Genomic DNA, 27,844 nt, shown 5'->3' with positions numbered 1-27,844 from the left:
ATAAAGGTTGGGTGGATGAAATGGAAAAGTGCAACTGAAATGTTGTACGATCATAGAATGCCATTGCGGTTGAAGGAAAAGTTTTATATGACGACAATTAGGCCAACATTACTATATGGTACGAAATGTTGGGCTGCCAAGAGACATCATATTCAAAAAATGAGTGTAGGTGCGTATGAATGTGTGGAAATACAATAAAAGATAAGATTCAAAACGAGGAGATATGTGAGAAGGTAGGTGTTGCATCCATTGAAAACAAGATGAGAGAGAATCGTTTATGGTGGTTTGGACATATTCGGTGAAGGCCTAATGATGCTCCAGTTAGAAGGATGGAGAAATGGAAAAATATATTAGTTAAAAGAGGTCGGGATAGGCCTAAGAAGACTTGGATGGAGATGATAGGAAGGGATATGAATGCTTTGAACCTCACCGAGGACATGGCATTGGATATAAATGATTGGAGGAGAAGGATTCACGTGGAAGACCTAGAATGATTTTCTTTTTTGGTTCATATCGTCGACCCCAATTGTTTTGGGATGAAGGCGTAGTTGTTGTTTGTTGTACAACGTTGATTTTGAAACTTATAGACTTATCCATGCATCGGAATCAAATGCTCCAAGAACTGATTCCTATAAAAACAAGCATATAGATCACATATGTATGGTCAGACTTTTGAAGAAAAAAAAAATACCAAAAATCCAATAAAATGTTCATTGGGGAGGTTTGGGAGGGTTTTCGATGGGGGAGGTTTTCACTTCCCTATATATATATATATATATATATATATATATATATATATATATATATATATATATATATATATATATATATATATATATTCACCAGTGTTGTTAAAAATGTGCCTCAAGGTGCAAAAAGTGTGCCTCGTCGAGGCGAGGGCCTTTTTGCCTTAAGGCGCACTTAAAAAGCGTAAAATCTTCAAGACATACGCCTTATGCGCCTTGAGGCGTACGCCTTGAGGTGAGGCGTATGCCTTTAGGTGAGGCGCACCTTACCGTGAGGCGCACATTAAAAAATTGGATGGACCCAGACCCAAACCCGTATGCTCGAAGGTTCGAGAGAACCTGTGTCTTTAAAAAATACAACCGCCTCGAGCGAGGGGCAAAAGCCCTCGCCCCTTCTCTCTCCACTCCGTCCCCCGCGACCGCTGTCGCTGGCCACCATCCGCCGCCGATCATCGCCTCTTCCACCTTCTTTCCTCTGCTGAGAAGGCGTCGACGACCCGTCGGCCACCGCCGTCTTCTCTCCTTTGTTGCGAGGGTGCCAACGACTCACTGCCACCACCGTCCATTCCGGCGACCTCAACCGATATCCCCGACACTGCCCTTCCTTTGCGTTTTTCGGTGACATCGAAGTCACTGCCGCCAGGTAAACCTCCTTTACTTCTTCTCTGTGAGGGGTCGACCGACAGGGGGCAGAGCTCCCTGTCGTCGCCTCTCGTCGGCAGGGGGTTACCCCCTGCGTTTCTTTTGGGGTCGACCGACAGGGGGGTGGTACCCCCTGTCGTCGCCTCTCGTGGGCAGGGGGTTTCCCTCTCTGCTTTTCTCTCTTGGTCGACCGACAGGGGGGCGAAGCCCCCTGTCGTCGCCTCCCGTCGCCAGGGGGTTACCCCCTGCCTTTCTTTTGGGGTCGATCGTGCCCCCTATCATCGCTTCTCGTGGGGAGGGGCTCCCCCCCCCCTCTGCTTTTCTCTCTTGGTCGACCGACAGGGGGGCGGTGCCCCCCTGTCGTCGCCTCTCATGGGCAAGGGGTCCCCCCCCCCCTTCTGCTTTTATCTCTTGGTCGACCAACAGGAGGGGGGGGGAGTCCACTGTCTCTTTCTTTTTCGATAGGGGGCTCCACCCCCTGTTGCTCACCTTGTCATCAGGCAAGGAGCTCTGCACCCCTTGTCCTTCTTGCTTTGTCAGAAGGGGCCCCAACTCCTCCTGCCATTTGCCTTGTCGACGGGAGTGGCTCTGCTCCCCCTGTCCTCCTTGCTTTGCCGGCAAGGGGCTCTAACCCCCCTGCCATTTGCCTTGTCGACAAGTAGTGAGGAAGGAAGCTGATAACTACGACTGTTTGTAGGGTTTGCTCTCTTACATCTCTCTTTGTTACCGTCTTTTTAATCTTTTTTGTTCTAATACATATTTGGTTGTTTATGTTAAGTGTTATTTCATTGATACGATTTTTTATAGATTTTCTTATTTCTTGTTTTTGCATGTGTTGATTTTCATGCTAGTGGAATATTATGTATTGGAGAACGTCTTAGTTTATTATGTTTGATGATGTGTTCAAGTATTTAATCAAATTGTTGATGATGGTTGCCTCATTTATCGTTTTATTTAGTTGTTCTTTGGGTCATAGAGCCTAGGCCCTAATTCATATCATTGAGCTATTGGCCATTTATATATTTTTTGGGTCTTTCAGTTGTAATTGTGAATGTTAACACTATCATTTTGAAGAGTTCTAGACAAATACATTTGGTTGGTAATGTTAACATGCATTTTTTAATTATGACCTAATCTTGTTATTGCTAATATGCATTTTGTTGTTAATGTTAGTTTTTTATTGAATGAATGCTCATATTTAATTTCTTAGATACTTAAATAGAAAGTTGTTGCATTAATATTACTTTTACATGTTAATCTCCTATTTTTTCATATTTATTTGAGATTTTTTATTTCGTGTTGGTTGGTGCTTCATCAATAAAGCATTTCTTATTTATTTATAATTTTAAATAATTTTTATAGTTTTTTTTAAGGCTTACGCCTCACCTTGGATTTTGGTAGAGCGCCTCGCTACACCTCAACGCTTTTAACAACACTAATAGTGACAAATAACGACATCAGATATATCTCGACGAGGCTATTTCCCGCAATATATAGGTTTGAACTTTTGTGATAAATCTCAAAAAAATCTCAGGGCTTAAAAAATAAAAAATATATATATAACAAAAATAAGTAAAAAATATCATGTTTAGATAATAAAATACATATATAATAAAAGGAATAAGTTTTATAGGACATCAGTGTTGCTAAAAGCGACATCATATTCAAAATACATATATAACTGGAGTGTTGTGCGATCTTAGAATGCCATTGCGATTGAAGGAAAAGTTTTATAGGAAGACAATTAAGCTCGCTTTACTATATGGTACGAAATGTTGGGCTGCCATCATATTAAAAAAATGAGTATAGCTGAGATGCGTGGATGTGTTGAAATACAATAAAAGATAAGATTCGAAATGAGGAGATACGTAAGAAGGTAGACGTTGCATCCATTGAAAATAAGATGAGAGAATCATTTATGGTGGTTTGGACATATTCGACGAAGGCCTAATGATGCTCCAGTTAGAAGGATGGAGAAATGAGAAAATATAGTAGTTAAAAAAGGTCGGGGTAGGCCTAAGAATACTTGGATGGAGATGATAGGAAAGGATATGAATGCTTTGAACCTCACCGAGGCCATGGCATTGGATAAAAATGATTGGAGGAGAAGGATTCATGTGGAAGACCAAGAATGATTTTCTTTTTTGGTTCATATCGCCGACCCAATTGTTTTGGGATGAAGGCGTAGTTGTTGTTGTTGTATATAATAAAAGGAATAAGTAAAAATGCAAAATAAAGAAGAAATACACTTTTAAGATGTAAAAAATAAATAAAAACAGTAACAATAATTGATATATCAATATATTATCAAATTGGTGATATTTTACCTATAATATCGTTTGCTGAAAATACAGCAATAATAACACGATATTTTGAAAATAAAGCCAATATCTGTGACTATATATATATAGGATCGAACAGAAAATACAAACCACTGTAACAGTCAACATTTCTCCATTTACATTATATTTCAGATGATGAAAGAAGACTTGACATTAACAATGAAGGAGGTATTAACTTCTATAATGGAACACAGATTTAAACATTACCACGTTTTTGCATCTTCAGGTATTCATTATGGCACACCCATTGCCATATTATGTTGCAAATCTGCTGTTTAACCTCTTCACCATATTTCTCTGAGCATGTCACATCAAGGGACAATGATATCCAGTTAATGCATGAAAAATGGCTTGCCTGCAGCTCATTTTCTTTATTTTTAATGAAGAATTGATAGCATGAAAATAAATTTATGAACTGAGATCTACTTTATGATGACCAGCATGAGAGGAACAATTGATCGATACAACAAATCCAAAGTGGAAAATCATCAAGATTTGTCTACAACAGCAGAAGCCATGGTATGCATCTGTTATAATTATTATATTAATCCTGCATGTCAATGATGAAACCAAAAGGTTGTCATAAATCGAAAAGGGGGACAAGCTATGCATTTATAGCTATTTTACGTAAAATATGAACCATAGCCAAGTTATGACACCATAAATGTTATATGTCCTTTATATAATCTGCTTTATTATGTGAGCTTATGTCACATAGGTGCAGGTGCGAAGGGTGCAATATGGCAATTTCAAAAAACTTGGGTACGAGGGTGTATATATATATAGACACAAACTTGAACAATTTCAGAGTTGGTCAGAGTTAGCCAATTCTATAATTGGACCAAAATGGCTGGGTGCAGGGTGACCACACCGAACACTTGTTGATGTCGCACTATGTTGACATGGACACTTTGGGGGTGCTGAAGCACCCATGTCACATAGCTGTGACCTTGTTTTTCATCGCTTGCCCTCTTAGAAGAATCATCATTATGAAAAATTTGCAGTCAAGTCAAATTTATCATGTCACACACACACACACACACACACACACACACACACACACACTTTAACCACCATGTAAAAATGTCCCATAACAGAGGAAAGCTAGTAATACAAACAAGAATACACTTTAACCACCATAACCACTATGCAGACTTCGCTTTGTTGACGGCTATAGGGAATTTTTTGTCTTCTTCCTACTGCATACACACAATTTTGTACATATGTCCTTTTGACTTTTGTATTTCAGTAGGGATGCTTTTGTCCTTCTTTGAAACCTAAGTATAATATGATTGAGAATTTGTGTCCCAGACTATCCAACCTCTCTCTTATATGTTCTACTGCATTTATCCTCTATTCTTGCTACTAACCTTCTCATCTTGCATGTTTATCAATTATAATGCCAATATGATGCTATGAAATATTTTTCATGAGGAATCATATCCTGTATTGACTAACCACGTCATTTGAATTCACTAGTTGTGGCAGAGAGAGGCAGCAAACTTGAGGCAGAAACTGAGGAATCTGCAAGAAAATCACAGGTAACATTTCTAATAGATTTTAAATATGTCAAACCATATCTTGAACATATTGTAATAGTATATGTGAGAAAATTGTTTACCAAGTTGTGAAACCTTAAAAGCACATACTCTGACCATATAACTAAAATCCAATAAAAACAAGAAATGGACTAATAAGCTTAAAACAATTGAACTGAATGTCAAGAAACAAGGAACATGTGTGACTGAGAAGCAGGAAACAGGAATCGTCCAGGTTGGCATTTTCAGCCAGAGGACCTAAAAAATATTCAGAAAGCATAGCAAACAGGAGCATTGTGTTCATCAGTAAGAAGATCAACCATTCTTGAACCGAAAATTAGGACAGGTGAAGTTGCATACATGGTGTTCAAAATCTTACATTGACACTGAAATGGAAACAAGGGTGACTTTGGTTGCTATAGCCAACTGGCACAATTACTAGACTGGGTCTAAAATAAGGACCAAATAGAACTTTTCTAGAGTTAAAATCTCACCATTGCAACTGTAGTGCACAAGAGAGACAAAACTATTGCCTTTACCAGACTGGATCTAAAACAAGGACCAAATAGAACTTTTCTAGAGTTAAAATCTCACAATCGCAACTACAGTGCACAAGAAGACGGAGACAAAACTATTGCCTTAATTTTTCATGTGTGTGTGTGCGTTTATGTGGAATGTAACTATACAATGTTATAGAGGAAGGATGTTCTTCACTTTATGGGAATCAGTTTGGCTGTCCAGCTATGCACTTGTTAACAGAGCAGCTGACTAGACTATCACACAATACTAGCATATGCACAAATAAATGAACCAGGCATTATAAAAAGGATTAAGCAGTGGAGCAAAAGTGGTTTGAAAAGGAAAGCAGAATACATGAGAATGCCTATGAAAATAAAGAAACCCCTTGACCAATTCTTGAAGGGAGGACACATAGTAAATATCAATGAGTAACATGACAAGAATATCTGCTCTGGTCATTAAGCAATTTTTGTTCTCCAAAACCCCATACCAAAGTTCCTAATCCTGCTCTCAAGACGGTAAGGTCTCACTATCAAGATGTACATATGAAAGTGCATCACTTACATCCACTGAATGGAAATAAACTGTACAACATCATTTATGATAGATTAGGCAATATCAAATTGAGAGAATAGAAACACTAGAATAGGTTTCAACCTATGCAAAGTGGGCGGCTATAAATGGCTAACTAGATATGCAAACACAGTGGAGAAGAAGAGGTAGTCCCAAGAGGAAACTTGGAAGTGTTGAGGGCAGAGTTGCCAGTCGAGGAAGCGGGAAGCGCGGGATGACTTAGAAGCGAACCAAGAAGCGTCTCGAAAGTGACTTAGGAAGCGAACCGGAAGCGACCTAGGATTCGAGTGTGAAGCAAAAATATAATTATATATTTTTATTTTAGCAAAAAATAAGATTTATGTCATCACTGACAAAATAAAACATGTATCTAAGACAATAAATAATATAAGTTGCAATTATCTAACAAAATGCATCACATTGCAACTTTCAAGCATTTAAAAAATAATATATCAAGAGAAAATCATAATTCACATTCATGTTGCAACCATTTAACAAATGTAAGAAAGCACTAAATAATGCATTAAGAAAACTAATAAATTTGATTAAAAAGCATATTTTTTTCAACGAAAGAATCAAATGACTTGAATGTTGTAAATCTTATGATCTCTGCAACATAGAAAATGAGAAATCAATAAACTCAAATATTACATAGAGATATAGTTAAATTTTTAAGCTATAAAATCCTACATTGTAAACCAGTATTGTGAAAGGCGTTGAGGCGTAGCAAGGCGCTCCACCAAAAACCGAGGCGAGACAATTTTTTTTGAAAACTTAAAAAACCATATAAAAAATATCTAAAAATATAAATAAATAAAGAAATGTTTTATTGGTTAAATAACAATCAATAAGAAATAGAAAATCTCAAATAAGTACTAAAAAATATGAGATTAACATATAAAAGTAACTAAAAACTGATTACATAACTGGAAAATATACGAGATTAACCAAAAAAAGTTAAAATATACTAATAAACTGATTACATAACTGAAATAACTAGAAAATATATGAGATTAACCTACAAAAGTTAAAATATATGAGATTATTCTAAAAATATGAGATTAACATATAAAAGTGACTAAAAATGATTAGATAACTAGAAAACACATGAGATTAACCAACAAAAGATAAAATATACTAAGAAACCGATTACATAACTGAAATAACTAAAAAATATATTAGATTAACCAAAAAAAGTTAAAATATATGAGATTATTCTAAAAAATATGACATTAACATATAAAAGTAACTAAAAAATTGATTACATAACTGGAAAATATATGAGATTAACCAAAAAAAGTTAAAATATACTAAGAAACTGATTACATGATTGAAATAACTGGAAAATATATGAGATTAACCTACAAAAGTTAAAATATATGAGATTATTCTAAAAAATATGAGATTAACATATAAAAGTAACTAAAAACTGATTACATAACTGGAAAATATATAGATTAACCAACAAAAGTTAAAATATACTAAGAAACTGATTACATAACTGAAATAACTGGAAAATATATGAGATTAACCTATAAAAGTTAAAATATATGAGATTATTCTAAAAAATGTGAGATTAACATATAAAAGTAACTAAAAATTGATTACATAACTGAAAAATATATGAAATTAACCAACAAAAGTTAAAATATATTAAGAAACTAATTACAAAACTGAAAAATATCAAGGTTTTAAAACCCGTGACTCGAGACTCGACTCGTTCTTTATTGACTCGTGACTCGGCAGGTCAACTCGGTGACTCGGACCGGGTTTTGTTAACTTTTGATTTTAAAAGAAAAACAATATATAATTTGTCTCAAACCATGTTTTCCAGTAAACATATAGTCTAAAGAGTTGACAGAATAAAAAATTGCAAGTTCAGAGAGTAGAAAAAGTACAAACTTCTTCATAACAAGGTCACGTGGAAAGATCAAGTTACATGAAGAAGCTGATGAACCATAATACAACTACAACAAAAGATAAATAGAAATAAAAAGGACATTAACGAATACCTTAAATTCAAAGGTGATTAGCTTATTGAGCCAAAGCATGCTGCTCATATTTGACTCAGGTTTAGCTAGATGAATATTGATTGTCCCCAGCTAGAACCTCTAGGTTGGAAGAAATGGTTAGAAGAGGCAGGACAAAGGAGGGACTGAGCAATTTTCATTTGCAATTCTTTGGTATTCAATGAAGGCCCCATGTAACTGAGTCTAGAAACATACTTAAACTCAAGTTTCTAAATAGAATGGTTTAGGAATTTCAGCTAAACTTCTCCAGAAGACACCCTAGCTTTTGTTAGCTTTCCTTTCTAGTGATCCCACCTCAATGAGAACAACAACACATCATCTTGCATAAAAAGCCAGATTGAATTAGTTGCAACAAGGTAAAACAACAATAAGAGAATGAATCACCAGAAGAAATTCCAATTATGACCAAGGGAAATGCTGTCACATGGATACATGTACAAGCATACTGTACAAGATCAGCACAACTAGTATGATATGGGTGTTTCGGTCAAAATTAAGGATGCCAAGGTACAGATTGTTATGCACAGGTGTGGGTGCGGGTATATTTAAGATTGCAAAAAAAGAAATTCACAAGAATATAAAGATACAAAATTTCAAACTTTGTACAAGAATATATTTGTATATACAATGAAGGATATGATATGAGTGCATAAAGTGAGAGGTGTATTTAAGATTGCAAATAGAGAAATTCACAAGAATATGAAGATAAGCAAATACAGACTTTGTACAAAAATGTATTTTTATATACAATGAAGGATATGATATGTGTTCATAAAACAATACTCAAAGGCACCCAACACCAGAACATGAAGTACAAGCACCGATATGTGTATGCTTCACTTTTTTGTTAGATCTTTGAATCATTTTTTTTGCCAATATGTTTAATCAACACATAAAGATTGATAGATTATTGCATCTTTGAACTGGTTTGTCTTGTAATTTATTATTTATTATTAAACTGTTATTTTAAAATACCCAAAAAATCAAATTTCAAATATCCCGGAACTCGGCCGAGTCAAGCCGAGTTTACCATGCCGGGTTGACTCGCTGGAGGGCCGAGTCGAGTCAGTCGAGTCGAGTCAGCCGAGTTGACTCAGCGAGTTTTAAAACCTTGAAAAATATATGAGATTAACCAACAAAAGTAAAAATATACTAAGAAACTGATTACATAACTGAAATATTGAAAAATATATGAGATTAACCTACAAAACTCTTATTGATTATGTCTCATAAGTCTTGTTGTAAAAAAAAAATAATTTGCGCCTTGAGGCACAGAGGGCCGCGCCTCAAGGCACGTTTTGATAACACTATTGTAAACTATAAAGTGTAAACTTAAAATTAACATAATCCACTACTTCACTTCATCATGCAAGCTTCAAAATAAAAAAGTACATATCAAACCAACAAAAACAAGACCATGACAAAAAAAGTAATATGAAAGTTTCTAAGTTGGACTACTCCAACTACATCATCAAAAGATTAATTAAAAATTCAAGAGTTCATTTCATTGTCAACAATCAATAATTTGTCATCTTTCTCTTCTCCTTCAGGTCAACAATAGATCAAGAACTTTCTGCATCATCACGTCCTCCTTGTCCTCCATGACCATGCCTTCTGCTTTTTTTCTTCATTTCCTATAATGAATATGCTAAAAAATTAAAATGTTCAAAAATCTTGATTTAAAATATAAAAAATGCATATATATAAGAAAGTAAAAATAAAAAACACAAGATCAACATATCTCATGTTAAAGAAACGATTAATCTGGCCTTGAGAAACTGATGGGCGCTCTTGTATATCTGCACTAGTTCTACTAGCTCTGTTGGATTGATTTGTATAATCTTCAACCTCATTTGTACGTATGATTATTGGAGGCAATGAAGCTCTTGGTTGTGCATCTCTAGGTTTGGATTTGAAAATAGTGCTTGATTGTTGTGCACTATCATCCAAATCTCTCTAACGCATGTCTTCTAACCTCAACGTATTTTCTTCTATAATAGAAAGTTCTGGATTGATATCCCATTTTCGACTAAGTACTTCTTTGTAGCGATTGTTGCACCTTGTTATAACAAGAATATAAAATATAAATGTTAATAAATTATGAATGATAAAAAAAAGAAAAAGAAAATACTAAAACAAAAGTACAATACTTTAATTATACCTGTCAATCAATCGAATATTGGAATGAATATACACCAAGGTATCAGTACGATCTTCATTGAGCCTATTTCTTTTAACATTGTGAATATAACTATAGGTGCTCCACACTCTTTCTACAGAAGATTGTTAATAGGTTGAGATAAAACCTTAGTGGCTAATGATCTCAACTCAGGTATATCACTACCATAAAAACATCACCAATTAAGGATCGTCATTGTAGGATTAAATGCATTTATTCTTGTTGCATTTCGGCTAAATCTTTCACTTCTTGATGCAAAAGCCACAAGTTGTGACCTATAAAGTGTAGAGAGCTTCAATTTTAATAGATATGACTTCAAGCGCGAGCATTGTACCATCTAAGATACCATTATCTTTTTCTGTAAAAAAAAAATGTTTAACTTAATAAGAAAATACAAATAAAATAATTAAAACATTAAACTTTAAACTTTATTAAATAGATAGAATAAAATTTTTACAAGGAAAAACTCGTTTGACCCCTCTTGTTGCGGGGATCTTGAGATACTCTGACTCGTAATATTTTGGAGTAAGCATGTGGGCTAGACTATGGAGAGACACACTCATTTTATCCCATCTATTTGAAGCAATCTTATGAATATTTTCAGACAAATCCGATTGTCCTTTTAGATTGTCTTTGATTTCCCCCAACATGCTGTCCATGCTTTCATACACTTCATCAATTATAGGGCTTTTCCTGATCACAAAATTTAATCATCTTATATATGGGTTCTGTAATCAATAATGCTAAATGAACAAAATCTCAATATTCTTCATCAAGAAGAGTTGTTTCTGTTGTAACAGCTCTTTTTTATAGTCTCATCAATGCATGATTGCTTCCACTCGCTCCATCTATCTGAAATAACTGAGCCTCAAGCTCTCTCACATCAAGTAAGCGCTTCAAAGTAGTATAACGTGAAGCAAACCTTGTTTTTTCAATCTTTATTAGCTTTAATTTTTTATTGCTTCTAAAGATTGCTAGTGTTTTTGAATGATTTGTAATATACTTCACAATTTCTTTACTCTTTACTCTGCAAATATGTTTCTCTCAACCAATGAAACTCATGTGCCAAATCCTTGAATATCAAATTAAGTGTGTGCACAACATAAGGTGACCAAAAAATATACTTATACGTTTGTTTTAATTCAGCACCTGCTAACTTGCAATTTGTTGCATTGTTTGTATTCACTTGCACTACATTAGAAGGCCCCATAAGTTTAAATCTCGTCTTTAAAAACTCAGCAATATTTGCAGCTGACTGTTGTACATTAGAAAAATCGCTTGCATATAAGAACATCGAGCCAAAACAATTTGACGCAAATATATTTATCAAGTGTTTATTCTTGATATTTGTCCAACCATCTGAAACAATAAAAACTCCAAACTCCTCAAACTTTTCTCGAAATTCATTTAACTTCCTGTAAACACACTGTTTCTCATTGTCAAGCAATATTGTTTGCGCTTTTCATATGATGGGGGTTTATATCTAGGTACTTTACTAACTGCAGATATCATCTCTTCCCAATATGGTGATCGAAGCACATTGAAAGGTATGTCATTTGCATACAAAAGTCTGAGAATTTTATGATCTACATTATCTATTTCTATATTTTTAAAAGTATCATGAATATCAGTTGTGTTTCGGCTTCCACTAGAAGATGTAGTCATACTAATAGGCTTTGGTTTATCAATTCTTGATCCCCTCAACTCAAATGCACTTGCCTCTTAATCTTTCTTGTCAATTCTGCATTTTTTGCAACTACAGGACAAAAGGCAATCCCAACACTTTGTCCATTTAGAGCTCCCATGACATGTGTAAAAACTTGAGTATATGACCCATGATAAATATTTTTGCAGTGCCTGCACATAAAAACCTGAGTTCTACCTTGCTTTCCTTACCCACTCTTCTTTTGTTTCAATATATGGCACCATAGCACTGTTGTTTTATGTATGCTAGGTGGTTCATCATCTTGGTCATCTTCAGAATAGTAGTCATCCAAGTCATATTCTTCTTCATCTTTCTTATCAAAACATTTTTTTTTCTGTCCTCAAACTGATATGGACAATCAGAAGACCTCTTGCCCTTTCTTGCATTGTCATTCCCAACACCACTATATGATTCATGCTCCGTATTGCAAAAAGAATCATCGGTATCATAATTGTCGTGATCGTAGTTTGTGATGATCATTAATGAAGCAAAGATCAGGCAAATATACCTGCATTATAAAAGTATAGGAATCAGCCTAAAACACTTTAAATAAGCATCATGCAATGAGGTGAAAGATCTATCATCTATGAATCTATAATATACTATGATGAAGCAGACAACAACAACTATGCCTTCATCCCAAAACAATTAGGGTCGGCGATATGAACCAACAAAGAAAATCATTCTGGGTCTTCCACATGAATCCTTCTCCTCCATTCATTTCTATCCAATGCCATGTCCTCGGTGAGGTTCAAAGCATTCATATCCTTTCCTATCACCTCCATCCATGTCTTCCTAGACCTACCCCGACCTCTTTTAACTAATATATTTTCCCATTTCTCCATCCTTCTAACTAGAGCATCATTAGGCCTTCATCGAATATGTCCAAACCACCGTAAACGATTCTCTCTCATCTTATTTTCAATGGGTGCAACGCCTACCTTCTTACGTATCTCCTCGTTCCGAATCTTATCTTTTATTGTATTTCCACACATCCATCTCAACATACGCATCTTAGCTATACTCATTTTTTTAATATAATGTCTCTTGGCAGCCCAACATTCCGTACCATATAGTAAAGCGGGCCTAATAGTCGTCCTATAAAACTTTCCCTTTAACCGCAATGGCATTCTACGATCGCACTGTTAAATATGTATATGTAAATGGATATATTTCATGTACTGTATTGTACCACTGTACTGTATTGTACCACTTGTACAGCATACTGTACTGTATTGTACCACTGTACTGTATTGTACCACTTGTACAGCATATAAATATCAATGGAAAGGGGAGAAGATCCCATTGCCGCCCAACATTTTTTCTCTCTTCCCTCTTACCTCTCTCTCTATCTCTTGCTACGATAGTAAGGTGACTCCCACATCTGATTTCTCACATGGTATCAGAGCCAAGGGCGTGGTAATCACGATCATCTGGAAGGCCCCTAAGGACCTTGACGTGCGTTTTTGGGCGTTCTCAAGGAAAGTGTTTTTTTTTCATCTTTTCTCTGTTGTTTCTCCGTTGAATCACTATATTTCGACGTCGTTTCTTCATTTCCTCATATCGTGCATCTTTTCCTTCTTACATATTCTGTTATCCCCAATTTTATCAACCCTAATTTCTGTTTTCAATTTTATCAAACCTAATTTCTGTTTTCCCCAAATTTGGGAATCCTCATTTCTCAAAAGTGCCTCTTTTCTCAAACTTCTTGTGATTTCTTATCTATTTCTTGCAATATAGTTGATAAATCGCACATTCTGCACGATTAACTGAAAAATCGTGATTTCCAAAACTCAAAAATTTCTGTCCGTACGGTTCTGTCCGTACAACCGTACGGTTCTGTCCGTACAACCGTACGGTTCTGTCCGTACAACCTACGAATTTCTGTCGTGTTGTTTGATTCATCCTTGATCTTCTTCCCTATGGATTCTAAAATCAGCCCCGGATTTCTTTCTCAACTTGTTTCTCACAAATTAACTCATGATAACTACTTACTTTGGAAACGCCAAATTCTGCCATTTATCCGAAGTCATGGTCTTTCCGAGCATCTGGATGGGGGATCACCCGCCCCACCTATGACTATTACGCAAGAGGTAACTGGTAATGATGGGAAGGTGAGTTGCATTGCTATTCCAAATCCTGCGTATGATGTTTGGTTTCAGAAGGACCAATCTGTGGTTGCCTATTTGACTGCCACGTTATCTGATCGTATATTACAAACTATCTCTGACCATTTTACTGCTGCAGAACTATGGAGACATCTTGCTCACTCTTATTCACAGGTTTCTGAATCACGTGCACTTCAACTGAAATGGCAGTTCCAATCTATGCGAAAGGGAACTAAGACCATTACTGAATTTCTAGGGGATATCAAAATTATCATTGATCAGTTGGCCGCTATTGGATATCCTGTTTCTGACAGAGATGTTGTTCAGCAGGTATTGGGAAGCCTTGGGCCCCAATATCGTATGTTTTGCACTGCATTACAGGTTGCCTCTACACTTCCATGCTTTGAGGATTTACAGGCCAAACTCCTACAGTATGAAGTTAGTTTGACTCAAGATCATCTTATTGATGATCCTCACCCTGTCATGTTTACATCTGGGTCTACCTCATTTCGTCCACCTGCTGCTCATATGGGCCGTGGAGGACTCCTTCCTACTCCTACTGCTCCACCTGCCACTAGAGGTACCTGTGTCCCTACTTGCTTCCATTGCAACAAGCGTGGCCATGTGAAAGCAGATTGTTGGCACAACCCACAGAATCGCAACAAGGCAGGGAGGCCAGGACCAAGAGCTGGACAGATGAATGTTAAACAGTTTCAGGGGCAGCCGCAGGGAAATTTTCGAGCACATCAAGGTACTGATCAGGGACAGAGTGCAGGGTTGCCACATGATGTGCAACAAATTCTGATGACTGCATTTAACAACATGAATTTGCGTCAGAATGATGATGGAGTTTGGTATATTGATTCTGGAGCAGCCGCACATGTTACTTCTGATGCAGGTAAACTTTCCAACATGGTTCCTTATATTGGCACTGGCACTATTGTCACGGGAGATGGTTCCCACCACCCTATTTCTCATACTGGAAATGCATCTCTCTCTTTGTCACAATCTACACTACCATTGAAAAATGTCTTACTCACTCCTGCCATTGAGAAAAACATTTTATCTGTTTCTAAATTGGTTGATGAAACAAATTCATCCATGGAATTTACTCCGTCTTCTGTTTGTCTTAAGGACCTTCGAACCAAGAAGATGCTCGCTAAGGGTGAACGACGCGGAAACATGTACGTCTTCGAAGCAGCCCCCGGGACTTTGAAGACTTCATCTACCGTGACTCCATCTTTTCCTGCTTATTTGAGTCAGTCTTCTTCTGTTATGCAATGTAATAAGCCAGTTTCTTGGCATCGTCGGTTAGGTCATTGTAGTCAAGGGTTCCTTGACAAATTGTCTTCTCAGGGTTTTATTCCCAAAGTCAAATTAGATCATAAGTGTCCTAGTTGTAATGTCTGCAAGAGTCATGTACTTCCCTTTCAAAGTATCAATAAAAGAGCTTCCAAGCCATTTGAAATTATTCACTCTGATGTTTGGGGCCCAGCTCCTGTTTCATCTCTATCTGGCTCTCGTTATTATGTGTTATTTCTTGACTCTTTCACTCGTTACACTTGGATTTACTTTATGAAATCTAAATCTGAAGTGTTTAAACTTTTCAAACAATTCCATGCTCTTGTTCAGAACCTTTTCAATTCAAATATCACTTATTTCCAGTGTGATGGTGGTGGAGAATACATATCTCATGATTTTAGTGAATATTTAAAGGACCATGGCATCACACGTAACTCTTCTTGTCCTTACACTCCACAACAGAATGGAGTAGCAGAACGTAAGCATCGGCATATTGTTGAAACCGCGTTAAGTATGATGCACAATATTGATATTTCTTTCTCTCTTTGGACTGAGGCCTTTCACACTGCAGTGCATATCATTAACAGGTTGCCTATGGAATTATTAGGAGATCAGTCTCCTTATTATTTGCTTCACGGTTCTCACCCTTCTTATGATGATTTGCATGCTTTCGGATGCATTTGTTATGTCCATGTGGATCATTCTTTACGTAACAAGTTTCAGGACAGAGCAGTTCAGTGCAGATTTTTGGGATATGCCGATGGGTATAAAGGATATAGATGTTATGATCCTATTTTGGGTAAGATTAAGGTGTCTAGAAATGTTGTTTTTGATGATGACCATTTCAGCACTTGTGATACTTCTCAGGTATATGAGCAAACTACTTATGATCCATGGCTTTGTGATACTTTGCTATATGACTCTATCAGAGATCCTGTTGTTGATGAACCAATTCAGTTTGAAGCAGACAACTCCATCATCCAGGATGCACCTTCACGGTTTTCAGGTTTGGTTTATGCCCGTCGAGGAGCCCCTCCAACTCCATCTCACGAGGCTCCCCCTCTTCGACGATCCACACGTGAAAGGCATCCTATCCATCGTTGGGTTAGTTACAACAATTTTTCTCTTGACTTTCAGTTGTTTCTAACCAATGTGGCCAAAGAGAAAGAGTCGTCTACTTTCCATCAGGCAGCCCATTCTCGAGCTTGGGTTGAAGCTATGAACGAAGAAATGGCAGCACTTCATGAATGTCATACATGGGATATTGTTCCTCGACCTGTTGATAGAAATGTTGTTGGTTCCAAATGGGTTTACAAGATCAAGCGTAAACCAGATGGTAGCATTGAAAGATATAAAGCTCGCCTTGTTGCACGTGGATTCACACAACAATATGAGCAAGATTATGAGGAAACTTTTAGCCCTGTTGTCAAAATTGGCACCATTCGTGTGATCCTCACTTTGGCACTTCAGCATGGTTGGTCTCTTAGCCAGTTGGATGTCAAGAATGCGTTCCTACATGGGGACTTGAAGGAAGAGGTGTATATGGAGCAACCTCCTGGATATAGTGAACATGATGCGGCTACATGGGTTTGTAAATTGAGAAGGTCTCTTTATGGTTTAAAACAGGCATCTCGATCTTGGTTTGAGAGTTTCTCCATGGAAATTCAGCAGCATGGCTTTTCTAAGAGTATACTTGATCATTCTTTATTTATGTATAAGAATGATCATGTTACTACTTGGGTTCTTATATATGTTGATGACATCATTATCACTGGGAGTGATGATGCACATATTGCCTTGGTCAAGTCTTTACTAATGGCCAAATTTAAGATGAAGGACTTAGGCCCATTGCGATACTTGGGAGTTGAAGTCGATAGGCAAGATGATTGACTCACTCTAAGTCAACACAAGTATACTCTTGACATTCTTCACACCACTGGTATGATTAATTGTAAACCTCTCAGCACCCCATCTGTCTTAAATCATAAGTTTAGTGCAAAAGAAGGCCAATTATATCATGATTCCACTTTATATCGCCGCATTGTTGGTATGTTGCAATATCTTACATTTACAAGACCTGACATTGCTTATGCTGTAAATCAAGCATCTCAGTTTATGCATGCTCCCACTGATTGTCATATGGAATGTATTAAGCGTATTCTCAGATATCTGAAAGGGACTATTGGAGATGGATTGCTCTATCACAAAGATGAAAGCTTCACTACAGGACACCGTTTACTTACATATTGTGATGCAGATTGGGGTCGGGATCCTGATGAGCGTAGGTCGGTTTCAGGATATTGTATTTTTATTGGCCCAAATATTGTCACTTGGAGTAGTAAGAAACAAAAGGCCATTGCTAAATCCAGCACTGAGGCAGAGTACAGGGCAATGGCAGCAGGGACAGCTGATGTCACTTGGGTACGGCATCTTCTTCAAGAGTTGAATGAACCCATCTCTTCCTCTCTGCTTTTATGTGACAATCAAAGTGCCATTAATATTTCTTTTAAGCCTATTCATCATTGTCGCACGAAGCACATTGAAATTGATCAGCATTTTGTTAGACAAAAGATTGAAACAGAAGAAATTGAGGCTTCGTATGTCAGATCAGAAGACCAAGTGGCAGACATCTTCACCAAAGGATTGGTTAGTCATCCATTTTGGTTACTTAAGAGCAAGTTGAGCATGATTGAAGATCATCCTCAACTTGAGGGAGGCTGTTAAATATGTATATGTAAAATGGATATATTTCATGTACTGTATTGTACCACTGTACTATATTGTACCACTTGTACAGCATACTGTACTGTATTGTACCACTTGTACAGCATATAAATATCAATGGAAAGGGGAGAAGATCCCATTGCCGCCCAACATTTTTTCTCTCTTCCCTCTTACCTCTCTCTCTATCTCTTGCTACGATAGTAAGGTGACTCCCACATCTGATTTCTCACACGCACAACACTCCAGTTGCACTCTTCCATTTCATCCACCCAACCTTTATCCTATGATTTACATCTCCATCAATTTCTCCATACTTTTGAATGATAGATCCCAAATATTTGAAAGAAGTATCCACCGGTATTTCTTGCTCACCAAGCTTCACTACACTCCCATCAACTTACTCTTACTCAACTTAAAACCTCTTGCTTCCAATGTCTGTCTCCATAATTTTAACTTAGCATTAACCCCAGCTTTAGACTCATCAATCAAAACAATATCATCAACAAACAACATACACCATGGCACATTTTCTTGAATTGATCTCGTAAGCTCATCCATCACTATAGCAAATAGGAAAGGGCTTAAAACAGATCCTAGATGTAACCCAATCCTTATAGGAAAATTGGTTGTCACCCCTCCACAAGTGCGGACATTGGTTATTACTCCTTCATACGTATCTTTAATTATACTAATGTACTTGAGAGAAACACATTTCTTCATCATTGTCCACCAGAGAACGTCCCTAAGTACTCTATCGTAAGCCTTCTCCAAATCAATAAAAACCATATGCAAATCTTTGTTCCTCTCTATTTCTCTCAATAAGTTGTCTAAGAAGATTTATAGCTTCCATAGTTGATCTTCCAAGCATAAAACCAAATTGATTCTCCGATATCATGACAACCGTCCTCAACCTAGACTCAATCACCCTCTCCCAAAGTTTCATAGTATGACTCATGAGTTTTATACCACGATAGTTTGTGCAATCTTGTATATCACCCTTATTCTTATATAGAGGCACCAAAGTACTCTTCCTCCACTCATTAGGCATCTTATTTGTCCGCCAAATCTTGTTAAAAAGATTTGTCAACCATTCTAAACCTTTCTCTCCCAAGCATTTTCAAGCCTCGATAGGTATACCATCTGGGCCAACTGCCCTTCTTGATTTCATTTTCTTCAAAGCCTTTGCAATTTCTTTCTTTTGAATCTTGCGCATGAAGTCACGATTCATCTCATGAAAAGGAATGAAAAAGTCTCCAAGATCCTGAGCATGACTTTCATTAAATAGCTTATCAAAATAATCTTTCCATCTCCCCTTAATCTCCTCATCTTAGACTAAAACCCTTTGTGTTTCATCTTTGATACATCTAACTATACCCAGATCCCTCGATTTCCTATCTCTCATCTTTGTAAGCCTATAGATATCATTCTCGCCCTCTTTGGTATCCAACTTGTCATAAACCTCTTTATATACCTTATCCCTCGCGTTCCGAACTACTTTTTTAGCTTCCTTCTTTCCTATCATATACTTCTCCAAATTCTCATTATCACGACTTTTACTTAGATTTCTATAACACTCTCTTTTAACCTTAATAACTAATTTGACATCCTCGTTCCACCACGATGTATCCTTACCTAGCGGTACACCGCCTTTAGACTCACCCAATACCTCCTTAGCCACTCTTCTCATGCCACCCGCTATCTTATTTCACATAGATTTTGAATCCTCCTCGAGACACCAATCAACTTCCTTAACTACCCGCTCTACAAACATTCCTTGTAAAGCTCATTTCAGTGCCCACCACTTAATTCTAGGATCTATCATATGTCTATCCCTTATACGGCATTGTCTAATTCTAAGATCTAAAATTAAGACGCTATGTTGTGTAGCTACACTTTCTCCCGGTATAACCTTACAATCGATGCAACAACCCCTATCTCTCTTTCTAAGTAGGAAAAAATCTATCTGACTCGTATTAACCCCACTTTTAAATGTTACTAGGTGAGAATCCCTCTTCCTAAACCAAGTGTTTGCTAAGATCATATCATAGGACAAACCAAAATCTAAAATCCTTTCTCCACTTTCGTTTCTTTCTCCTATACCATAGCCTCCATGGATACTCTGAAATCCATCCCTACTAATGCCTATATGCCCATTAAGGTCACCGTCGATGAAAAGCCTTTCTCCATAAGATATCCCTTGTACTACTCCATCTAAATCTTCCCAAAATTGACACTTAATGGAATCATCTAAACCTACTTAAGGTGCATAAACACTAATAATATTAATAATATCCGTACCTAATACTAATTTAATAAGTAAAATTCTATCACCCTTCCTACGGACCTCAACTACATTATCTATAAACTCACGACTCATAACAATCCCTACTCCATTCCTATTCCTATTCCTATTTATTCCTGTATATCAAATCTTATATCCCCAAGGTTCTATCACTTTTGCTTTCTCACTTACCCATTTGGTCTCTTGTAGACATAAAATATCAATCTTTCTCCTACACATAACATCTACTAACTCTACCAACTTACCAGTTAAAGACCCTATGTTCCAAGTGGCTAACCTAATTTTATGGTCTTCGACTAACTTTTTTACCCCCACCCGTCCAACAAAGTGAGGGAACCCTTGCCTATTTGACACCACACCCGGGCGCCGGTGTGACGCGTCGCTTCCGGGCGACGACCTAGCAACCCTTGCCCATTTATCACTGCCTCCGGGCCTATAGAGTACAACATGTCGCTCAGTAGGGAACGCCCCAACGAAATTTTCATATTGGTTCATATTCATAGGGTATGACTAAGTTTCTATGTTGGCTGTCACAGGCCTACCGCAACCCTCCTCCTTTATCCGGGCTTGGGACCGGCAGTGTATAACTAAACAGTTATACACAGGCGAAGTTTGTGACGAAGCAGATAAAATTAAAAAAAAGAAGGAAAGTTCTTTCAAAAGTTTGCATTTATGAAAAATGTTAAAAAAAGACAACATAACAATGAAGAAAGACAAAATTCATATTGGCCAATTGTTTCCAGCAATAATAATATTTATTTATAATTTTAAACAACTAGTCGCAGCATACTATTTACCCCACTCTTCTGATAAAGTAACACACTACACCCAAAACAGAACGTGTCTGCATGCACACCATGTGGTAAACGGGGTTCGGTGTCAAGTTGAATGCAGAGGATCGAATCCCTCTGTGTCATGGGGCGGTTATTGTTCTGGTAGCCTAACCCCAGCTTGCCTTTCAAAAAAAATTAAACATAACAGTGATTGCCTCTCTCAAATCACTACAACAACAACAAACAACAACTACGCCTTCATCCCAAAACAATTGGGGTCAGCGATATAAACCAAAAAAGAAAATCATTTTGGGTCTTCCACATGAATCCTTCTCCTCCAATCATTTATATCCAATGCCATGTCCTCGGTGAGGTTCAAAGCATTCACATCCTTTCCTATCATCTCCTTCTATGTCTTCCTAGGCCTACCCCAACCTCTTTTAACTAATATATTTTCCCATTTCTCTATCCTTCTAACTGGAGCATCATTAGGCCTTCGCCGAATACGTCTAAACCACCGTAAACGATTCTCTCTCATCTTATTTTCAATGGGTGCAACGCCTACCTTCTTACGCATCTCCTCGTTCTGAATCTTATCTTTTATTGTATTTCCACACATCCATCTAAGCATATGCATCTCAGCTACACTCATTTTTTTAATATGATGTCTCTTGGCAGCCCAATATTTTGTACCATATAGTAAAGCGGGCCTAATAGTCGTCCTATAAAACTTTCCCTTCAACCGCAATGGCATTCTACGATCGCACAACACTCCAGTTGCACTTTTCCATTTCATCCACCCAACCTTTATCCTATGATTTATATCTCCATCAATTTCTCCATACTTTTGAATGATAGATCCCAAATATTTGAAACAATCATCCACCGGTATTTCTTGCTCACCAAGCTTCACTACACTCCCATCACTACTTCGTTGCTTACTAAACCGACATTCCATATATTCTCTCTTACTCTTACTCAACTTAAAACATCTTGCTTCCAATGCCTGTCTCCATAATTCTAACTTAGCATTAACCCCAGCTCTAGACTCATCAATCAAAACAATATCATAAGCAAACAACATACACCACAGCACATTTTCTTGAATTGATCTCGTAAGCTCATCCATCACTATAGCAAATAGGAAATGGCTTAAAGCAGATCCTTGATGTAACCCAACCGTTATAGGAAAATTGGTTGTCACCCCTCCACAAGTGCGGACATTAGTTACTACTCCTTCATACATATCTTTAATTATACTAAAGTACTTAAGAGAAACACCTTTCTTCATCATTGTCCACCAGAGAACGTCCCTAGGTACTCTATCGTATGTCTTCTCCAAATCAATAAAAACCATATGCAAATCTTTGTTCCTCTCTTTATTTCTCTCAATAAGTTGTCTAAGCAGATGTATAGCTTCCATAGTTGATCTTCCAAGCATAAAACCAAATTGATTCTCCGATATCATGACAACCTTCCTCAACCTAGACTCAATCACCCTCTCCCAAAGTTTCATAGTATGACTCATGAGTTTTATACCACGATAGTTTGTGTAATCTTGTATATCACCCTTATTCTTATATAGAGGCACCAAAGTACTCTTCCTCCACTCATTAGGCATCTTATTTGTCCGCCAAATCTTGTTAAAAAGATTTGTCAACCATTCTAAACATTTTTCTCCCAAGCATTCCCAAGACTCGATAGGTACACCATCTCAACCAATTTTATGGTCTTGGACTAACTTCTTTACCCCCACCCGTCCAACAAAGTGAGGGAACCCTTGCCTATTTGACACCACACCCGGGCGCCAGTGTGACGTGTTGCTTCTGGGCTGCGACCTAGCAACCCTTTCTCATTTATCACTGCCTCTGAGCCTATAGAGTACAGCGCGTCGCTCAGTAGGGAACGCCCCAACGAAATTCTCATGTTGGGTCATATTCATAGGGCATTACTAAGTTTTTATGTTGGTTGTCACTGGCCTACCGCAACCCTCCTCCTTTATCCGGGACAGTTATACACAGGCGGAGTTGCCTCTCTTAAATCACTAAACTAAAAAATAATTGCTCATAAAAAACGAAACAATTCCAAAATTGGTACCTTCAGCGACTCGCCAAATTAAATGGCATTAAAGATGTTTGCAGTTAGGGCTAGTAAACAAGTTGAACAAGACGAGCTTGAAGTGTCCAAGCTTGGCTCATTCTTGTGGTGAGCCAAGTTGTGTTTGAGCTCATAATCAATCTGAATTAAACAAGCCGAGTTTGAGCAGGCTTGTTTACAGAAAAAATGCATTGTTTTAGAGCTGAAAAAAATACATGTAAAATATATTTCTTGTTGCCTCATGAGCTTATATGACTCGAGTAGAGCCGAGTACTCATGGTTTATATTCAACTTGCCAAGCCTATTTTACGAGTTTGAACGAGCTCTTTCCGAGCAGAACATGAGTTGAGCCCTATTTGTGAGCGCAAGAGACACGTTCTGTTTTGGGAGCCCGACTAACTTGGTAAGTTACCTTGCTATCTATCGAATATGCACCCAACACACACATGCTACACATTCATTCACACAAAACCTATGTCACACGGAGTCGGCTAAGGAGGTGCCGCACCCGAGTCGACACGCCCCGACACGGGTGCGGACTCGGGTGCGGCTTCGGACTCGGCCCGGACTCGGTCAACGCCGAGTCGGACTCGGTCAACGAGTCCAGGCCGAGTCCGTCCACATTTTGGACTCTGTCAACTTTGACCGAGTCCAAAAATGTCTCTAAAAAACTAATTTTTTATATTTTTTATTTTAAAAAAATATATATAAAAAAGGCACTGTGACTGTGCAGTCTTTGCAGTGTGCACAGTCACAGACTGTGCACAGTGCACAGTCTGTGACTGTGCACAGTGCTGTGCCTGTGCACAGTCACAGTCACAGTCTGTGACTGCACAGACACCTGTGGCATTTTAAAAATAAAATAAAATTATATATATATATATATTTTTTTTTTTTTTGCCGAGTCCCCGTGTCCAAAAATTTTAAAATTGTGCCGCACCCGTGTCGCACCCGCACCCGCACCCGCACCCATGTGACATAGCACAAAACACATACACAATGCATGCACAGTGAGCACACTTACGCACAAGATTATGCATCTTGTGGGCGAGATGGAGAGAAGAGATGGAGGGAAAAGGGATATGTGTACCTGAATATCCTCATCGTTGGTCGATGGAGGTTGTCGGACGTCGGAAAAGGTCGTCGAAAGTTCTAAAGAGGTCGGTGGCCAAAATCCTGAGAGAGAGAGGGAGGAAGAGAGACTCGGAAGAGGCGTGAAAAAAAAAAAACTAAAGCCCTCTTTTGAGTTTTGTTTTCACAAGTTTTTTAAAATTCCCATTTTGCCCTTAATAAAAAAAAATTCTTTTAAAAAAAGAGCAAAATAGTAAAATAGGTTACACATACCCCTTTAAAGGGGTACACGTACCACTTTAAAGCGGTACGCGTACCACTTGAAAGCGCCGCGTTTCGCGCTTCCGAAGCGCGTATCGGGGAAGTGTGCTTCCCCTAAGGCCTAAGCGCTTCCGGTAACTCTGGTTGAGGGTTTCCAAATTAGCAATATCAAATTTAATAGAAGAAATTACATAGAGTAGCCTCTATTGAGAAATGAAGAGGCTGGATGAAAAGGAGCAAAGATTATGCATGGAAAGGAGAGTATATCCCCAAGAGCAAGATCGTATATGCATAATCTTTCAAGCAAGATTATGCATTTTGGCTGTTGGTATATATCTAAAGTGACTGAATTAAAGTTCTCATGCCAATGACAAACAAGCTGGAATAACTTAAATGGCGGCTTCAATGTGCTCTCCAGCCGATCCAATGTTCCATGCAGAAGGTTAGAGTGATGTTTGAGGCCCTGCAAGCCTGCTCCTCACATACACAACGTCATAGGAAATAATCTGGCATTCTTGCTTTATAAGCAATTTTTTTTCATTGGGAAGCATTTATATGATGCACAAAACAATACATCTAAAGGCGTATCAGCAACAAGAATTATGATGTTTATCATACATCAAAGAGTATCCCACGCAAAACAAAGCAATAATAATCAGGATGTTTACCATAAAGCAAGGAGGAGCATTGATGCAAGACGATAAAAAACATCTGATTAGTAAGGTGTATTGTAGTGTGAAATCTAGCTCCACCAGACCATATTAGGTAAAACATCTCATGCAAAAATTTGATAGATGCACTACACGTACTCACGACCACCATCACTGTAGGTGAAATCTTACAAGAAAATTGTGGTTTTACATAAGATTTGAACCACTGAAAGGTGGATTTGTTTTGGTCTTTGGATTTCAAGAAGTGAAACACGTATAATCTTCAACACAGTAGCATAAAACCTTGACTTACACATGGATATAATAGGTACGGGCTCCATATATTAAAATGAATAGGTGCAAAAGGGAGACCTTTTATTTGAATTATGGGAAACTTATGACTTTTACATAGACAGCTTGAAATAACAAAAGAAAAATCATGAGTGACATTTTAAAGTGACAAAACCTTTATTACATAAACATTTTAAGAAACTTGAATTGCAACAGTGAAATGCGAAAAGAGTGTGTTTTCCACTTCTTAGCCAAAAACTAATTCCTGGAACAGTTTGGAACCCAATAAGCACACCAATGATAATGAAAGAATATTTCAAAACTAAAATAGTAGCAACGTCAATGAATGCTGCTACTACTGTTACAATAATGATTGACACATATAAATAGAAATCCTAACCTACATGATACATAATAGGACAATATGGCTATTGTAGCATTTGCTATAGCATAATCTACATCAAGAAGACCAGCACTTATCGAGTATCTATCACTGGTAAGAGCAGAAAACTACATAGAAACAACATAAATGCATATTTATTTAACATGCTTTATAAGCACAATTGACTCCAGTAGATGTTTTCTTGACACCTGCAGGCAACTAATGGGAGAGGAGTTATCAGGCTTGAGTGTCAAAGATCTGCAAGACCTAGAAAACCAACTAGAAATGAGCTTGCATGAAGTTAGGAGGAGGAAGGTGCTATCTTTTGTTCTCCTGGGCCAGGAGGAATTGCCTCTCTAGTCCAAGAATTTATAGCCCTAATAACTTTGCTTTTAATTGTTTTGCAGGACCAACTGTTAACTGATGAAATTGAAGAGCTAAAACAAAAGGTCCCTGAATTAGGAAAGAAAATGCTTTTATACGTAAGACCTTTCCAATTTAATAGTGAAGAACAGTTGTCACAGCTAATAGCCACTATCAATTGCAGGGACAGCTCATGCATCAGGAGAACATGGAGTTGTACAAGAAGGTAATAGCTTCATAGATTAAAGAAGAATGAAAAACCATAACCATTAAAAGAACCCATAAGTATATTTGTCAGTAACTGTCCCATATCTCAACATGGTTATCATAGACCTCAGGTTGCAGTCTATTAACTTCAGGTTTATGGAGCAAAGGCAGCAGATGGAACAGGCCTGAGTTCCTTGCTTACCAATGGCTTCAGTTTTGGAGATGATTTACACATGCCTATCCACCTTCAGCTGAGCCAGCCTCAACAACAACAATATGAAGCATCATCTGCTTCATCTAGGGCTACAAAACTGAGGTAAATCTTTCTGTTCAGAATTCTAATCACCTAGAAAACTGCAAACAGAAGAAAAGGATTTCTGATTGATATAGTGTTCTCTTAAAACCTTGGCACAGATTGCAGTTGCAATAAATGAGGTGAATGATTGAAGAAAGGCGGCTGTTCGTATATCATCCAAAGATTCTCAAGCTTTCATATTTCCAAACAGTATCCAGAAAATAAATAATAAAGATCGTGTGCAACTTCGAAGATGACTGGAAATGATAAGCTCAAACCACCTTGGACCATATATGTAGAAAACTGTTATACATCTTGTGCTCTTTGGAACATCAAGAAATCTATGATCATAAAATACTGTCAATAAAACATATCATACCGATACATAGAAGCTACATTTTGACCCATGTAAGATATGTAGAAAAGTAAAACTGAGCTATAGATCTTGTACTCTTTTGGAACTCAAGAACTCCAAGTAAAATATTGTCTGTAAAATATATTGAACCAATAGAGGGAAGGCCCGTAAAATCCTATCCTCCAATACCTTTACTGAATTCACAACCAAGAATTCACCAATTAACTAAATAGTGGATTCTGCTTGTTGCAAGTGAGGAAACAATAAAACCATGGTATGCAACTAAAGATCTAGAGCCAACAGTCAAAACTTAAAAAGTCTTTTATACAAAAAACAAATAGCAAAATCACAATTTCAAATAATTTTTCATACATATCACAAATGACAAA

The 27,844-nt window shown here is 37.4% G+C and overlaps 1 protein-coding gene across 1 annotated transcript in view; it reads left to right on the top strand.

Annotated features, from left to right (window-relative positions):
• The window catches only part of LOC149841668 (MADS-box transcription factor 23-like), a 46,044-nt gene extending 18,564 nt beyond the window's left edge, over positions 1-27,480 (top strand). Inside the window, exons 2-8 of the mRNA XM_089998636.1 lie at positions 4,171-4,249; positions 5,210-5,271; positions 26,451-26,550; positions 26,643-26,684; positions 26,783-26,824; positions 26,958-27,121; positions 27,220-27,480. Coding sequence (XP_089854762.1) covers positions 4,171-4,249; positions 5,210-5,271; positions 26,451-26,550; positions 26,643-26,684; positions 26,783-26,824; positions 26,958-27,121; positions 27,220-27,235 — 505 coding nt within the window. The 3' untranslated portion in view covers positions 27,236-27,480. The remainder of the gene's footprint in view (positions 1-4,170; positions 4,250-5,209; positions 5,272-26,450; positions 26,551-26,642; positions 26,685-26,782; positions 26,825-26,957; positions 27,122-27,219) is intronic.
• Positions 27,481-27,844: the final 364 nt, after the last annotated feature.

Source organism: Nuphar pumila, chromosome 3 (assembly GCF_984573655.1).
Source record: "Nuphar pumila chromosome 3, dmNupPumi1.hap1.1, whole genome shotgun sequence".
Classification (NCBI taxonomy): domain Eukaryota; kingdom Viridiplantae; phylum Streptophyta; class Magnoliopsida; order Nymphaeales; family Nymphaeaceae; genus Nuphar; species Nuphar pumila.
This window is presented reverse-complemented; position numbering and strand designations above follow the sequence as displayed.